At 45.2% G+C, this 15,977-nt stretch overlaps 1 protein-coding gene across 1 annotated transcript in view; it reads left to right on the top strand.

Annotated features, from left to right (window-relative positions):
- LOC138296316 (amine sulfotransferase-like) overlaps window positions 1-15,977 on the top strand; it is a 404,226-nt gene that overhangs the window by 211,519 nt on the left and 176,730 nt on the right. Inside the window, exon 5 of the mRNA XM_069235349.1 lies at window positions 6,588-6,765. Coding sequence (XP_069091450.1) covers window positions 6,588-6,765 — 178 coding nt within the window. The remainder of the gene's footprint in view (window positions 1-6,587; window positions 6,766-15,977) is intronic.

The following is a 15,977-nucleotide window of genomic DNA, read 5'->3' as shown; positions in this document are numbered from 1 at the left end:
ATTTAAGCTGAGAGGCCAGTATACTGGCCAAGATTTAAATATCCACATTTATAAGGGATATGGGGGGGAGTAACTGCTGCAGAATCAATCGTCCCAGGTTTGGGGAGAATAGCAGTTAGTGCTTTGTTGGAGAGGGCCAAGAGGCAGCCAGTCAGTTTTGCCTCTTTGTATGAATCGTCCAGGGAGTCCAGTATGTCTGGCTTCAGTAATTTATAAACTTCTCCACTTAAACTATCCTCCAGTGCCTTATTTTAGAGGAGGTCAGAGATCACCTGAGCAATCTCCTATATGGAGATTGCTCCTTCCAGCAGAGCCCTTCCATTAGTGTTGAGGTACAGCAGTCCAATAGTAGCGAAGAATTGGTCCTTCCGTTCATGGTCTCTGCTAGTCTCCAAACTTTACAGGTCCTGGCAATATGTCTCACATTCAAAGACTATTTCTTGGGGCTTGCAAACTGATCACCCACACCGGTATAGATGGCCGAGATAGCAGCAGTCATCTCCCGCTGTTTAATCTGAGCAATTATAAGTCTGCTGGCTTTTTCCCCTTGTTCACAGTGACATGCAGACAATATATAGAGAATGTATTCTGCCTTGGAAGTGTTCTGGTGGTTGAGTTCTGCCTTTGGTGACTACTGCCTGGGGAGTATTGTGGGATATCTCACAAAAGCTTGTTTTTTGGATGTAATATCTGTCTCTCAAATGGCCTGTCATTCCCTCTGCCATTTGCTTGCAAGAGCTGCATTGTGCATATTCTGACCATGAACATTGGCCTTGGCTCCTGTCCACAGAGTCTGCGCAGAGGTTACTTAACTTCAGTTCTCCTTGTAGTACTCAGTAATGGGTTCTCAAAAAGCACTTTTCATTGAGCATTTTGTAATAGCAGGTGTTAATGCACTAGGGTTTAAGGACTTGTTTAATCAGTCCCCACTCTATGGCAAAACCAACCAGCGCATTGTCGAAGAGGGATCCCTCCAACTTCTTCCAGCTCATCACTGAAGGTGTCAACTGGTGTCAGGAAAGGAAATAGTCCAGGCTTGATTGTGTCTCATGGACTGGTGACATGTAGGAGAATTCCTTATCAGATAAGTGGAGCATACGCCAGATGTCAAGAAATCCCTGGTTGCCCATGACATCCTGAAGAATTACTTTGTCTCCGTTATTTGGCATGTCAATCGGGCCAGTGCGGTCTAGAATGTTGTTTGGGGCTACGTTCCAGTCATCTCCCAGGATGACTTGTATCAGACCTAGATCTGAGAAAGAGGAGTCTGATGGGTGAAAGAAAAAAACTATGTTTTGGCCCAGTAAGGGCATAGATAGAACCAACGTCCAGGACTCTGTCTTCTATGCTTAAGTTAGCTAGTGCATATCTGCCCTCATCATCAATTGAAATCTGCAGCACCTTACAATTTAGTGTCTTTCATAGGAGGAGTGTCACCCCACAATTTCTGGGGGTGCTCAGCAGGTGGATGGCCAGTAGGGTGTGTGTTAGGGGTTCTGCAACTGTGGCTAACTGTGCCCACCGAATCGCACTTCAGTTTGTTCACCTCAAGGGCCAAGAGATGCGTCTCTTGCAAAAGGGCTGTATTATTGTGTTTGGAAGCCAAATAAGAGAGGATCTTCTTCCTCTTCACATAGTGCACCTGGCCATTAAATGTTTAAGGATGTGATCCAAAGGACAGTAAGGACAGAAATGCAGTCATGGGCAATTCAGAAAAGTTACATCAAGCGAATAATCCCTACTCGAAGAAAATAGCAAGTGGCAAATGGATGGATGGGGTAGCTGAAAGGAAACAGGAATAGAAGGAGGAACAGGAGGCCTGGAGGTGTATAGAAGAAACATATTCCAATATACCTTAAGACTCTAAGGCAGGACCAGTCCCTGGGCGCTTGTGGCAAGAGTGGAGAGGAGTGGGAAGGGCAAAAGGGAGGGAAGGAAATGAAGGGGACGGCAGGAATATAAGGAATTGGTTGGGTTGGGGGGAGTCAATTGGATGACTTTTATGGACAGAAACAAGCACTGTGCTGGAGCGCAGTATGGAAATCCGCAATCATGAGGTGGGCATCTAAACTTTTGTTGGAGGGTCCAATGACTCAGCCGCTAACACTGATGTCAGTAGGTAATTGGAGGACAGTGGGATGACAAGAGAAACAAAAGAAATAAGGGAAGTAGGGGGGAAGGGGCAGGTCCTTTGCATTTAAAGAAGAACAAACGGGCACCACAATGGATGTTGTTCATAGTTAGTGTTATGTCATGCAGTATCATACATCTTTATTATTATTAAGGTGCCCTGGGGAGATGAGAGAGGTAGGGGGAGGGTTGGTATGTTGGAGGAATTGTGCAGCACTTTATGAGGATGGAAATATGGTTGTAGCCGCCCATCGGAAGGACTTCTAAATTGTGGCAGATCAGAGGGTTCACCACCAGCAGGTGTCATACAATGCAACGTAGCCCACTGGTCACACTGGGGGCTCCATACATGACAGGTAGAGGGGACTGCAGGAGGAGGAGGGGGGATCAGGAGCAAATGAGAAAATCACGTGCCAGTGAGAGGCACTATACTTGGAAGGCAGGGAGCGTGCAGGCTCCCAGTGCAATGCAACAGAGGGCCACTGGGTTCAGTCAGGTGAGAGCCTTGAGAATGTGTACCTCATTCACTGGGGAGGAGGAAGGAGAAGGGAATGGGAGGTTTGGGACCCCACAGCACCAGGTTTAAAATACAGAAGAAACATAAAATATCAAAGTTCAAAATGCAGCACAAGGCCGCACAGCTACAGTGAGACAATAAATACTTTTCCAAACCATAGTGAAACAGCATAAATAATTCCTCACAGGATGAAATACCGGCAATTGATGCCTATTGGATACAAAATAACAGTGCCACTTGAGAGAAGAGAGTGACATAGGCATATGAAAAATGGTAGCAACATGAATAGCAGTAGCATTGGCTTCCTGACCTTCGGAGTGTCAGTGGCAAAGGTAGGGGTCGGGGTGAGGGAGAGTATCAGTGCAAGTGTGCCCTGGGTAGCACTGGTGGCAGCATGACTGGTGGGAATCAGCACATCTACGGTGCTGGTATGCACACTTAGGGGCAGGTTTGGGGAGAGGAGCGGAAAGGCAATAAGAGAAGTAGAGTCGGGGAGGTTGGGGAGGGATATCTGGGATGGGTGGTGTCCAGGAGCCAAGGGGCAGGGGACTTCCTGGTTGTTTCTGGAAGCTGGCAGCTTCTGCATAGGGCCTGGATGGTGGTAGTCTGCAGGGCTGGGATCAGTTCAGGAAGAGCCAGAAAGCTTTTAGGCGCCAGGAGCAGTAAACTGATGACAGGGAAATGGAAGATAATGAAAATTGGGGAAAAGAGGCATGGTTAGGGAGGATGAGGAAAGTGGGGGTAGTAATGGATGGGTTGGATGATGGAGGCTTAAAGGCAACCATGTAGCAGGAGAAAGAGAAAGTTCACAATGTGCATGATGCGCATGGTACTCATCTGAATTTTGAGTCCCCACTAGCATCCCTGGGTCAGAATCATCGAGGTGTGAAGTTCCCACTAGCCAAGACAGTTTGAGAAGGGACCTGGGTTTGCCCCTATGTGGATCTTGAGTGATTTCAGCAACTTTCTGAAACACGTTTTCGTGGTCTTTTTCAACTGTTCCCATTCAACATTACTTTGTCATTGGAAGTTATGTATTTATGTAATGGTATCCCAGTGAGATTGCATAAACAAATGTCAACATTCTAATGAACTAATTAAGGGGGTCAATGTGCAAGATATGCCTGAGTTTTTGTAAGAGTTAGTGCGTCTTCTTAAAACTTAATCCAAGGCTTATAAACAAACTGCGTGAGGCAGGATTCCTGATTAGAACTTTATTGGTTTCTTCCAAAATATAATTACAGAAAGGAAAAGCGTAATTAGTAAGGTAATTAGTAATTAGCACATTCTAAAACAATAAAAGTATACTTCTGAAATACACAGAATACTCTTTAAGCAAGTGCAAAAATGTCTTAGTATAAATCAATATCCAAACTAGACAGAATCTGCTCAGTTAGAATGCTCAGAAACAACTCGCAATGTTGTAAAGACATAGGGGGTCATTCTTGCCGGGGCCAGGGTCGGCGGGAGCACCGCCGACAGACCGGCGGTGCCCCGCCGGGCATTCTGACTGCGGCGGTTCGGCCGCGGTCAGACAAGGAAAACCGGCGGTCTCCTGCCGGTTTTCCACTGCCCCTTTGAATCCTCCATGGCGGCGGAGCGCGCTCCGCCGCCATGGGGATTCTGACACCCCCTACCGCCATCCTGTTCCTGGCGGGTCTCCCGCCAGGAACAGGATGGCGGTAGGGGGTGCCGCGGGGCCCCTGGGGGCCCCAGCAGTGCCCATGCCAATGGCATGGGCACTGCAGGGGCCCCCGTAAGAGGGCCCCACTTTGTATTTCAGTGTCTGCTTTGCAGACACTGAAATACGCGACGGGTGCCACTGCACCCGTCGCACCTTCCCACTACGCCGGCTCAATTCTGAGCCGGCGTCCTCGTGGGAAGGTTGATTTGCCCTGGGCTGGCGGGCGGCCTTTTGGCGGTCGCCTGCCAGCCCAGGGCAAATCCCAAAATACCCTCAGCGGTCTTTCGACCGTGGAGCGGTATTTTGGTGGGGGAAGTCTGGCGGGCGGCCTCCGCCGCCCGCCGGACTTAGAATCACCCCCATAATCCAGTCGATAGTCTAGTAACTATGATACTTATAGAGACACCAACTTCTATTACATTTCAGTGTTTAGGTTATGCATAACTAGTTAAGAAAACAAGTTGACATTGTATGTAACAGCAGTACAATGGTTTGTTCAGCTAGTAAATGACATACACAGTTCATTGGCAAGCAACCTTGGAAAGCTACAAAGAAAAGAGCATCCCGAACATTCAAAAGAACACAAATATGAACAGTTGCCATTGAAAGCTGATGGCGGCCTACTCATGCTAACTGAAATTTTTTAAAACTAAGTATTATTTGCTAAACTGACCGCCACAAGCGATACATTAAGGGCCGTATTTATACTTTTTGACGCTAAACTGCGCTAACGCAGTTTAGCGTCAAAAAGTTTAGCGCCGGCTAACGCCATTCTGAAGCGCCATGCGGGCGCCGTATTTATTGAATGGCGTTAGCCGGCGCTAGCAGACCGGCGCTGCCTGGTGTGCGTGGAAAAAAACCACGTACACCAGGCAGCGCCGGCGTTGGGGAAAATGGCGTTAGGGCGTCTTAAAAATGGTGCAAGTCAGGTTGACGCTAAAAAATCGCCTCCACCCGATTTGCGCCATTTTTAACGATGCCCAGACGCCATTTACATGACTCCTGTCTTAGTAAAGACAGGAGTCATGCCCCCTTGCCCAATGGCCATGCCCAGGGGACTTATGTCCCCTGGGCATGGTCATTGGGCATTGTGGCATGTAGGGGGGCACAAATCAGGCCCCCCTATGCCAAAAAAAATATATAAAAAAAAAACAAATTTATACTTACCTGAACTTACCTGAATGTCCCTGGGGTGGGTCCCTCCATCCTTGGGTGTCCTCCTGGGGTGGGCAAGGGTGGCAGGGGGGGTCCCTGGGGGCATGGGAGGGCAGCTGTGGGCTCATTTTGAGCCCACAGGTGCCTTAACGCCTGCCCTGACCCAGGCGTTAAAAAGAGGCGCAAATGCGGGGTTTTTTGACCCGACCACTCCCGGGCGTGATTTTTGCCCGGGAGTATAAATACGACGCATTTGCGTCGCAGTCATTTTTTTGGACGGGAACGCCTACCTTGCATCTCATTAACGCAAGGAAGGCGTTCACGCAAAAAAATGACGCTCTTTACTCATACTTTGGCGCTAGACGCGTCTAACGCCAAAGTATAAATATGGCGTTAGTTTTGCGCCGAATTTGCGTCGAAAAAAACAACGCAAATTTGGCGCAAACGGAGTATAAATATGCCCCTAAATATATCTCATCTACATTCTTTGCAGTTCACAGGAAATTCTATTTTATTCTTTCCCCTGGATTGAGGCCACATTTTACTAATTCATAACGCAGTGACGTGTGCTGCATTAGCTCAGTCCACATCTACAAGGCCATGAAAAGACACGCATGGTGGCTTCAAGTGGCCTTGTAGATATGGCACTGCAGTGCACATCGCCGGACCATCACTAAAACTAACGTTCCGGCAGAGGAGAGTGGGGTTGTAAATAAGCCCTCCACTGACTTAATTGACAATGATTATACTATTGTCTAGTAATGGGTGTCATTTTGGAGTCCAAGTCAGTAACAAATTGTGCTGCTAGCCCACATTTTCAGGTGTACAGAGTTTCTAAAATATGTCTCTTTTAACAAAGTGCAATTTACAATTTTACAAGTTACAAGCAGTTGTTTCTGCAGGCAACTGATTTCAGTTTAACATCTTATCGTATTAATTATGGACCTGCCGAGTAAGAAGTCCTGTTTCTGCTCTGGGCACTGTGGAATCAGCCAAATATGGACATAATTAATATCTGAGTTGTTCTCGGTGTAATATTCAAGAAGAGCAGTTGGATTTTTTTGAGCTCATGATATAGTAACCAGATTGTGTTCATTTCAGGATCTGAGAGGTGCCGTACTGAAGATATGCAGCTTTGTTGGAAAGGGCATGGATGACCAAACAGTGGACACCATTGTGGAACGAGCAACTTTCAAGAACATGAAGAAAGATGTGACGGCAAATTACGAAAAACTTGTGCAGAAAGAAACACCCAAAACATTGACGTTCCTTCGCAAAGGTAATGATCAAAAAATTGCTGGCAACTATTAGTTTGATCGAAGATCGACTTGTAATTTTACACCACGACATCACGCGAAAAAAAGCCCATTCTCATCTTGTTTTTCCCTTAATCAGTTTATAAAGTCAGTTACCCTGTCTTGGGAGTTATTTCTATCTATTTTATTGGATAGGAAAAGGAAAGCATTAACAATAGAATCACATTTCCTAACTGGGATTCTTCTTAGATTTCTAAAAGAACTATTGAAATTATATAAAATCTATTGTTTATTTTAATATATATTTTAATTTATGTAGGAATTTTGCCTTTCTGTGTGGCCTCCCAGGGTTTTGCTGACCTTTCTTGGACAGATTTAGCTGTCATTTTTATTTTTTGCACTGTGAGACTGCTATTTAGGGTTGTACGACACAACCACGCAGGCCAGAACCACGCATGCCTTCACAACGTGGTTGGAACCATGACCACTTCTTTTTCAAGAATACCTTCACCACGCATGCCTTTAAAACAAATTTCATTTTAGAAGTATGCTTAGTAAAGTAATATGTGTAAATGACATGCGTTGTTGTTTTATACAACCCCCTCTTAACCCACAAAACTACTCCAACCCCCATCCCCTTTTAGGCCCAAACTACCTCACCCCTTAAAAAAAAAAGAAAACACTGATCCCTGTTTATATAAAACACTATTTATTGGATTAATTCGGTCTAGAAGTCTAGACCATTTGACGTAATAATAACAATCGTACATACAAGAAAGGAATGTGGTAAAAGCATAGTGACAATATAAAACCAATAGTCGTCAGAACATTGAAACAGTAAAAACAGCAGGACAAAGCATTTGATCATAAATATAAATGCAATAAATACAACATGAATAGATATGGTAAAAAAGAGAAGAAGATAAAAGCTAAAATATAAGACTTTTTGTCTAGAGGACCAGTGTGCACAACCAGGAGACAAAAAGACAAAAATAGAGTTCCCATTTGACTAAAAGAAACATTATCAGAATACCAATCAAAAAAACAACAGTAAAAGCTATAGGGAAGGACTCTATAAGCTTATGCAATCTCTGGTGATCATATAGAAAGCAACAAGTTCCTAAAGGAGATTTCCTGCTAAAAATAATGCAAAGAAGATAAAAAAAGCAGATTAAAATCCTTCTAAATACTAATATAAAAATAACTCAGGGGCCTTTGGGTACAATGGACTTACGACGGATGTACCAGGCCTCCGATAAGTATTTAGTGACTGGAATGGCTACCCTGGGAGAGGAATCATGCATGCAGATTCTAATGGCAGTCACTCTATCCTGAGATGACATATTTTTGCAAAGGGGGATAATCCACCTCTTTCTGGGTATCTTATACAAAGGGCAGAAGAATAATACATGCTCTATTGTTTCTTTACAGTGTTGGCAAAGGATACACCTGTCGTTTGAAGCGATGTTAGATGACCAGTGGGCCGTGAAACCATTAGTAGGCAATGTACCATATCTTAACTGCAGGTATAAAGCGCGGGCATATGGAGGGATAGGGAGGTTCAGGAAATTCTCAGCCCAGGGTTCATGCTTAATTTGAAGAAAATCCATTGTTAACCTACCCGCCCCCTTTTGGTGCAGGGAATATTCGTTAACTTTCTCCCAATATCTGCTTATAACAAATTTCCTAGCATTATCAGGGATTTGGTCCGGGTATTTCCAATAATGGGGAAGACCCATTTTGTCCCAGGCAATTTTCATCTCTTTCAGCCAGGGGATTTTCTCCAGTGCCTTAGGGGCTGCTATCAACTCTCTTATAGCCAGCCTATATGGTTCAAGTTCAGCCGATTTCCATAATCGGATCCAATAGGAAAGGGGTCTTAAGACCGCTATGGTTTTAATACTATTTAAACCAAGGTCAAGCCTTAAAGGGGTCATTGGTGTACCCGTACAAAGCCTGGACACCTGCCTAAGGAAAATATTTTCCTTGGTTTGCAGAATGTCCAGGTTTTTATGGGATCCCCAAATTTCCGCTCCATATAAGGCCGCTGCTCTAATTTGAACGTTATATATCTCCGCAAGAATGTTCAGAGGGGGGCTCTGAGCCTTTCTAGATCTACGGACTAAGGCCCCACCTCTTTGGCCTATGATTAGAGCCCCTTTGTCAATAGCTGCCTTCCATTTGCCTGATGTAGATAATCTGAAACCCAAATAATCGAACTCTTCTACTTTCTCCAATGGGGTCGAATTCATCTCGATATTAACACGCAATCGTTTTTTGGAGGTAGTGAATATCATAAATTTGGTTTTCTTGATATTTACATCTAGGGCATAGTCGCTACAGTAAGCACAGAACTGGTTGATCAGATGTTGAATTCCCATTGGCGATTTTGATAGTAGGATCGTGTCATCTGCATATAGCAGACAAGGGATTTTTATCCCACCCAGTTTCGGAGAATCATTTAAGCAGTTCTCTAGGTAGTGGATACAATTATTAATGTAGAGCAAAAAAAGAGTAGGTGCCAGAACACAACCTTGTCTAACTCCTTTTTTAATGGCTACGGGATCAGTCAGCTCGCCCCCCTGTCCACACCTGATTTGGGCAAAGGTATCTTGGTGCAATTGAGCTATAAGTTTCAGGAGGCCAAATGGCACTCCCATATTTAATAATGTTGACCACAGGAGATTCCTGGGGATCAGGTCAAATGCGGCTCTTAGATCTATAAAAACCACATAAAGGTTACCCCTCCCCAGGTCTACATTCTTCCATTTTATTGACATAAATCTTAAAGCTTGGTCAACTGTGCTCACTGCGGGTCTGAAACCCGCTTGTAAATCAGAGAGAGCTTTAAACTCAATAATCCATTCCTCAAGATGGGACAGAAGATGTTTCGCATAGATTTTTTGGAAGTTATCGAGGAGACTAATGGGGCGGTAGTTAGCCGGAATGTTTGGATTTCCTTTTTTAAAGATCGGTACAATTTCAGCCCCTTTCCAAGTGGATGGAACTGGAGCTCCCGCTGCAATTGCATTGCAGATAGAATTGAGGTAAGGAGCCCATATGTCAGGTCTAGATTTAAATAGATCACCTGGGATTTTGTCTGGGCCAGGTGCCTTCCCCCATTTCAGGGAGTCTATAGCTACTCGAGTTTCGGATAGGGAAAATGAAATTGGAATGATCTCTTGGTTTATTAAATCATTGGGGGGCCACAAGGAAACTTCAGGCGGACCTCCATAAAGTTGCCCAAAATGCTCTACCCATGTTGCTGAGAGGATTGTGGAGCCAGGCGCGGCAGGGGAATCACTGTCATTATCAGCTATTAGTTTCCAAAACCTGGATGTATTATTGGATAAGGCAGAATCCAAAATAGTGGCCCATCTGGCCTCCTCCCAGCTTCTACGTGCCTTTAAACATTCCTTCTTATAAGCCCCCCTGGCTGTTCTCAACGTCACAGCATGGCCTTCTTTAATTGCATCCAGGAGAGCTAGTTGTGCTATTCTGCAAGATTTATTGAACCAAGGGGCATTGTACTTTTTGTTGAAGTTGTTAAGAGTCTCTTTTGTAAAAAGTTGTTTTAAAGATTGAAACAGATCAGTGTGGGCTATAAGAAGGCTGTCGCCCTCCTCAGACTCAATGAACCGAGTCATACACTCCATTTGATTTGCGAGCAAACTGTAAATAGATGCCAGGTGTTTTGGGGAGGAGATAACGGATTCCCATTTGAGATTGCATCTATTATTAGTTAAGGCCAGTTGGGAGGCATTTGTCCTGGAGTGAGGCGCTATGAACGAAGGAAAAAGACCTCTGGTTGATAAAATCAGAGGGTCGTGGTCGCTCACGGGCTGTTCATCTACCCTCATATCTACCATGTAACGCCAAATACGGATATCAAGAAATATGTAGTCAATGCGACTACTATGTTCTCCGCGCCTAAAAGTGGGACGCAAAATAGCATCCGAGTGTGAGCGGCCATTACAGGCTCGGAGGCCATGGGCTAGTGCAATGTCAGCCAATAAGCGCGCAGATTTATTCAATCTTGGTTTTTTGTTGGAGACTAGCTGGGGGATGCCCCAATAGGCATCCTCTTCTTTACAAATTCCTTGGACTAGAGGATTAGGTTCAAAAGTAACATTGAAGTCTCCTCCAATTAAGACAAGGAGGGAGGGATTACTTTTTAGAAAATAGTCCAAATTAGACAGAACGTCCGACTCGGAGTGGGGACTCGCATTCCTGTTATAGATATTAATTAAAAGGAGAGGTTTTCCTTCAGAAATCATTAGCGATAGTGCTTGCAGATCCGGGCAACCTGTATCTATTTCTTCTATCTTGCACCTGAGAGAAGTATTTAGCCACACAAGCAACCCTCCCGAAGGTCTCCCAGAAGATGACTTACGGGCCGAAACCCAATAACTTTTGAAACCGAGTCTATATTTGGGTTCCAATGCCCAAGTTTCTTGAAAGAGACAGATCAAGTGATCATCAATAAGGTTACCCCAACCTGGACTTTGTAATTTGCTTTCCAATCCAGCTATGTTCCAGCTGAGTACCTTATCGAGATCCTCTGAGCATGAGGACCCAGCTTTATTCTGGAAATATAGCGTACTAGGGGGGGAACTGTTAAAGACCATGGTACTTCCCTCGGGTGTATTAGGGCCAAGAGATTTCTCGCTCTGTATCTTTAAAACCTCGCTGGATGTAACCCCAACAGCGTTTGAGTTTGGTGGATTGACCATACGGATAGGCCCCAAGGTATAGGGAGCGTTTGACAGATTAGAAATGCATTCGTCAGTCGCTTGACATGTTATATTTTTGGTTGATCCCGGGACAACAAAATCTGCCAAGATAAGGGGGGCAGGAGGAATAGAGATGTTAAGAACAATAGGGCAAATGGTCTCAGCTTCACAATTGGGCAATACCACATCCGGAAAGGCATCTCCTAGTCAGTCTGCCTCAGAGAGAGAAGATAGAGGACGTCTAGGACCAATTACAGGGGTAGGCAGTGTGTGAGTAACCGGACCAGCCCCGTATGATGGTGGCGATTGAGTACTCCAAGACGACATAAAAGGTGGATAAAACACTTGTAGCCTGCAAAGAGAAGTTTTGCCCGTTGTAGGATAAGGTCTGTTAGCATTTAAAAAAAGACGTTGGACAAGATCGGGGGAATTAAAATTAATGACAATACAGTCCCCTGAACCGATCTTCGCTAGAGGGCCGGGCCCACCCACCCTACCCTTCTCACCATCAATATTGAGGATGACATGGAAAAAGCGAACCCCGCATTCACATGCAACCAGTGAATAACCTTGTTTTTGAGTTCGATAAAAGATTCAGAAAAATAAGGTTTGAGTTCAGGAACATTTGATATGATGAGGACATAAGGGCATGATTCTGGTGGTAAATGGAGCGCTTTTGGTTCTCGGGAGTCCCTGCTCATAACCTTCTTTTGGTATACTGGATGAGGAAGTTCCCTGATAGGGATGCCATCTCCCGAAATAGTTGCTGGATTGTTCCATAAGGCGGTTCCTTTTGATAGGGAAGCTAAAGCCATATGAGGTTTGTTCATCAAGGTACTGGAAGTTTTAGCAGAACTGGGCCAGTCGTGATTTAGAATGGGAGGAAATTTTTTGGGTATTTGGCCAGTGTGTCTATTGGCAGTAATAGAGTCATGATTAGGTTGAATTTCTACAGGTAAAGAAATTGTTGGTATTTGCTTGGTCGTAAGACTATCAAGTTTGTCCTCGATTATTTGAAGACGGTTGGAAATAGGGAGAAGTAGTTTTGAGAGCTCATCTCTTATGAGATCCCTAATAAACTCGTTTGCATGGGGGATGTTGGTATTGTGTGAGGGAATTGATGCCATATCTTTAATAGAGGGTTGGGCCGAGTTAGAGGGACTCAAGGTCCTAGATCGTTTATTCTTAAGAACAGGTTCCCTTCGCTTCCTTTTCCCTTTAGTATTAGATTCAGTTAAAGTAAGGGAACCTTCTATTGAAGGATGCTGGGCCAACAAAAAAGGTGCGGCACAAATGGCAGTTGCAATTGAAGTATCGTCTAGGATCTCTTGAGGAATTTTGGACGGAGAAGGGGAAGGGATAATCGGTACAGACTGAAGCTCTAATCGCGGGAGGGGCTGTGAGACTGGGCTATCATGGGCTAAACTAATAGATGCAGAAGGAGGGGCAGCAAGGCGTCGTTGCACTAATTCTATTTCTCTTTCGAGTTCCCCAACGGCCTTTTGTAAAAAACCGTCTAGGGTTTTATTAGAATGCTGTTTCCCATCTAAGCCCCCCCCACGTCGTCTGCCCATTTTACTAAAAACCAGGGGCCTTTAATTAGCTCCTGATTAATAGTAGTACTGAGGCCTTTGGAACCCAACTTCTACCCCAAGCAAGCGTTAAATAAACTTCTCAAACCCTGCTAATTGCGGATCTCACGGACAAAACTGCAATCAAAGACCCAAATGCATATATGTATATGTGGTTTGGCCCAACCACTTATCATGAGCAAGCAAACACAGGGAGGGAAATTAATGGTGGGTTCCAACCCCTTGACCACCTACCACCCACCAAAAGACATATTTCGGATAGAGAATATATGGGGAATTAGTGGGAAATTCAGCTGGAAACACAGCGGGCGAGCAAAAGCTGATTAATATTGGTAGTTGTCCGCTAGCTTGATGGAGGCCTGGTGCTTGGTGGGAAAAGCTACCCCTACGCAATAAAAATAAGCTTGAATTTGTCCTTCGGGCAGTCAAATGCAAAATGGTTATCTGGGACCACAGATTGAAGTAGATGTCAGATGGGTGGCCCTGCCCTGCCTCTTCCTGGCAATGACGGGCAAGGACGGGCCCGCCCTTGGCCCGGGCTTCGCCCGGGCGCCGCCCGCGCGCGTCCCGCAGAGCGGGAGCGCTCACAGGTTTTTAAAGGGCTCCTGCCCTAATTGGAAAGACAGCACACAGCTGCTGCCCGCCTCCTCTGTCCCGAAAAGCGTTCAGCGCGTCCCAAACCCCCCACTCACCCTGAGCCCTAAAACCTCCCCAATCCCTAATAACCAAACTACCCTGACCCACACCCTAAGCCCTATAAAAGAAACCACCCCCTCTAAAAAAATAAACTACCCTCAAGCCTTAAATTTACTCCACTGCTAAAAACTACACCCCAAACCCAGCCCCAGCCCCACTTAGCTCACTGTGTCCTCTCCCGATCCTTCCTCCTCTCCCCTCCACCCTTCTCCCGCCCTTCCTGAAACCTTCTCCTAAAAAATAAACTACCCGGACACCGCCACCCACTCTGAACCCTAAAATCTTCCCCCACCCCTAATAACTAAACTACCCCAACCCCCATCCTCCCTAAGCCCTAAAGAATGTACTATCCCAAGCCCCCAACCCGCCTCTAAAAAATAAACTACCCCAAGCCCCCACCCACCCTAATCCCACCACTAAAAACTACCCCCAAACCCAGCCCCCTTACGACACCACATCCTCTCCCGATGCTTCCTCCTCTTCTCTCCGCCCTTCTCCTGCCCTTTCCTAAAACTTCCTCACATCTAAAAAATAAACTACCCGACTCTGCCACTAAAAAATAAACTGCGCCAATAAGCCCTAAAAAATAAACTATCCTGAAAGCCCTAAAAAATAAACTACCCTGACCCTCACACCCACCCTAAGCCCTAAATCTACCCGTAAAAACGACACCAACCCTGCCCCAGCCTCAGCCTCACTTACCTCACTGCATCCTCTCCCGATCCTTCCTGCTCTTATCTCCACAAAACTAGACTGCTCTCTGTCTTTAACCACACTTATGCATGATTTAGACATGCTTGGTTAAGGCAGAATAAAAGGCAGTCATGGTTTAGGCAAGTGTTGTTCCACTTGCATGGTAAACGTCTGCGTGGCTTAGGCCACGTTGTGTAGGACGTTTCCTGCTATGTAGTGTCTCTGTGCGTGTAGTCTGACCCTAAAACCATGAAGAAAAATTGCCTGTAGCCAATCAGCTTATAATGATTTGATTTGATTTGGCTTGGTAAACTATATGACCCATGTGACCTGTGGTGAATGGACTACCATGACAAGTGGAAACCCAGTATTTTACCTACTTATAAATGGGCCAAAAGCAATGGTGTAAGGGAACTGGCAGTACAGTGGAATAAAGAGTTTATTGTAGATGCACAGCTGTTAATGACCCCTGTATCCCAATGTAAAAGTGCAACCTATGACGCATACCTGATCACACTTCATCACAGCCCACCTGAAGCCCTTGCAAGGTCTCAGTTAAACATAAACACCTACTTCCATTGACGCTTTGTAGTTTGTTAGTCCTTTTATCATTAAAACCTAAAAATGCAATGTCTCCAGTACCAGTAATGTTATTTTGTGTAAATTTGCTTGTCACATTTGTTTTAGTTTTCTAAAATGGTTTGGGATTTAACATTCTTTGGTACCTCTTGAATCTAACTGGCATAGCTGTGCCAAATGTTTTGCACAGAACTTACTGGAGGCTACGTGAGTTGAGAAGAGGAAGCAGCACACCATGAGCTGCTGGTTTTCGTGTATTTGGAAGCTGCACTCAGAGAATTGTTAAATATTCCAGCTCCCTGGAAAACTCTGCCTTCAGAGCACTTAGGGGCAGATTTATGGAAAGTGATGCTGCACCGAGTGCAGTGCCTCTTTACTTGTGCCCCTTAGCATCCCCCTACTGACACCATGTGTGCGCTGTATTTAAAATATGGCACACCATGATGCAGGGTAGTGGGCAATAGTGTCATTTCACATGACGCTTTTGATGTACTCTGCAGGAGTAGCGCCACAATATTGGCACTACTCCTGCAGAGTACCCTCTTTTAGCACCTGCTCTTGAGCAGACAATAAAAGTGCCATCAAAAATGGCGCAAGGAAATCTCAGATTTGCTTACTCCATTTTTTTCAGCTCCGCTAATGGAGGAACGCCCCCTTTGCATAACATAGCGCAAAGAGTTATAGGGTGGCGCACTGCATGCATCGAGCCCTTCTGTAAATACGCGCCAAGATTTAGGCCTTGTTGGGCCACATTAACGCCATAAATAATGATGTTAATGTGGCGCAAGGTGGCTCAAGGGGACTATAAACATCCCCCTCATAGTAACCAACAGGGGTGTTCCACAGCTTGCCTGCAAATTCAGGTTTTGGCTGGACTTAGGAATTCAGCTCTGAGCAAAATATGTCAAACTTGGGCTTCTTTGATTACCAAACAAATGGCAT

The sequence above is a fragment of the Pleurodeles waltl genome, chromosome 5 (assembly GCF_031143425.1).
Source record: "Pleurodeles waltl isolate 20211129_DDA chromosome 5, aPleWal1.hap1.20221129, whole genome shotgun sequence".
Classification (NCBI taxonomy): domain Eukaryota; kingdom Metazoa; phylum Chordata; class Amphibia; order Caudata; family Salamandridae; genus Pleurodeles; species Pleurodeles waltl.
The sequence above is the reverse complement of the archived record's forward strand: the minus strand, read 5'-3'. Positions and strand labels throughout refer to the sequence as shown.